The sequence below is a fragment of the Cynoglossus semilaevis genome, chromosome 10 (assembly GCF_000523025.1).
Source record: "Cynoglossus semilaevis isolate Cse_v1.0 chromosome 10, Cse_v1.0, whole genome shotgun sequence".
NCBI classification, from domain to species: domain Eukaryota; kingdom Metazoa; phylum Chordata; class Actinopteri; order Pleuronectiformes; family Cynoglossidae; genus Cynoglossus; species Cynoglossus semilaevis.
Window position 1 is genome coordinate 19,982,328 of NC_024316.1, and position 1,078 is coordinate 19,983,405.

The 1,078-nt window shown below is 57.8% G+C and overlaps 1 protein-coding gene across 1 annotated transcript in view; it reads left to right on the plus strand.

The window, feature by feature from the left end:
* LOC103385507 (prickle-like protein 2) overlaps positions 1 to 1,078 on the plus strand; it is a 16,584-nt gene that overhangs the window by 13,322 nt on the left and 2,184 nt on the right. Inside the window, exons 9-10 of the mRNA XM_025059169.1 lie at positions 22 to 720; positions 806 to 1,066. Coding sequence (XP_024914937.1) covers positions 22 to 720; positions 806 to 1,066 — 960 coding nt within the window. The remainder of the gene's footprint in view (positions 1 to 21; positions 721 to 805; positions 1,067 to 1,078) is intronic.

Consider the following 1,078-nt stretch of genomic DNA (forward strand, 5'->3'; position numbering starts at 1 on the left):
AGAAGAGACGAGGGAACGCAGACCGGGGGCGACCCAACGCCGAAGTCCGCCAACCAGCACCTCTCCCCAAGCCCGATCGACTATCGGTAGAGATCGACCCACTGTCCGTGCCGATGGACCGCCTCAGCCTTTCATCCAGCCAGACGCCCAGCAGGACGCCCAATCGCACGCCCAGTCGCACGCCCAGTCGCGCCCCGAGCCTTAACCAGGTGTGGATGAGCAGAGATGAGCCTTATGTGCCTGCGAGCTTTGATGGGCCGCAGCATGACCCCTCCCCCGCCCCCACATCCGTCCATATGCTGGGCCAGTGTAACCTAAGACAAGGCTTTGGACCCAATACCAACGCTCACCCTCCCCCCCAGAACCCCGTTAACCAAGGAAACAGACCGGGTTCCTGGGACAAGGAACAAGGCAATCCCAAGCGGACGCCCATGGCTGCTCTGAGGGGCCATTCTTTTAACGACAACTGGATCCACCACAGCCAGGACGGGTTCAGACCTAATAAGCTTCGTACTCAGATGAGCTTCAACGAGATGTCGAGCCAGAACCAGGGCATCTCGGACAAAAGGAGCATCAGCCTTCATGGGTTTCAAAGGAACGGCAGACCTCCACTGACCAGGAGGAACCCCATCACCACCATGAGCTTCAACGAGCCGCTCACGCCGGTAGAACAGACTCCTCACGGATCCATGGACAGCATAACCGTCCCCGCTGCTACAGGTACAGTAGGTTGATCAAACTGTTGACACAACATTTGATGGACTGACTAATGTGAACATGTCACACCACGTGTTGATCTCCACAGGTAACTCTCTGGACGGGGTCAGTAAGCGCCAGGAGAACTTGTCCAGGTTCTCCATGCCGGATTTGAGTAAAGACTCCGGAGTGAACGTGTCAGAGAAGAGCACCATGGGAACCCTTAGTTCCTCGGTGCAGTTCCACAGCACAGAGTCGCTGTCCTCGTCTCAGCCCTACAACAACAACAACGCCTACACGCCCCTCAAGTGTGGCTACCCGCTGCAGTACTGGAACGGCCCGCAGCCGCTGGACTACGCCGCCAAACGCTGTATACGCGCGA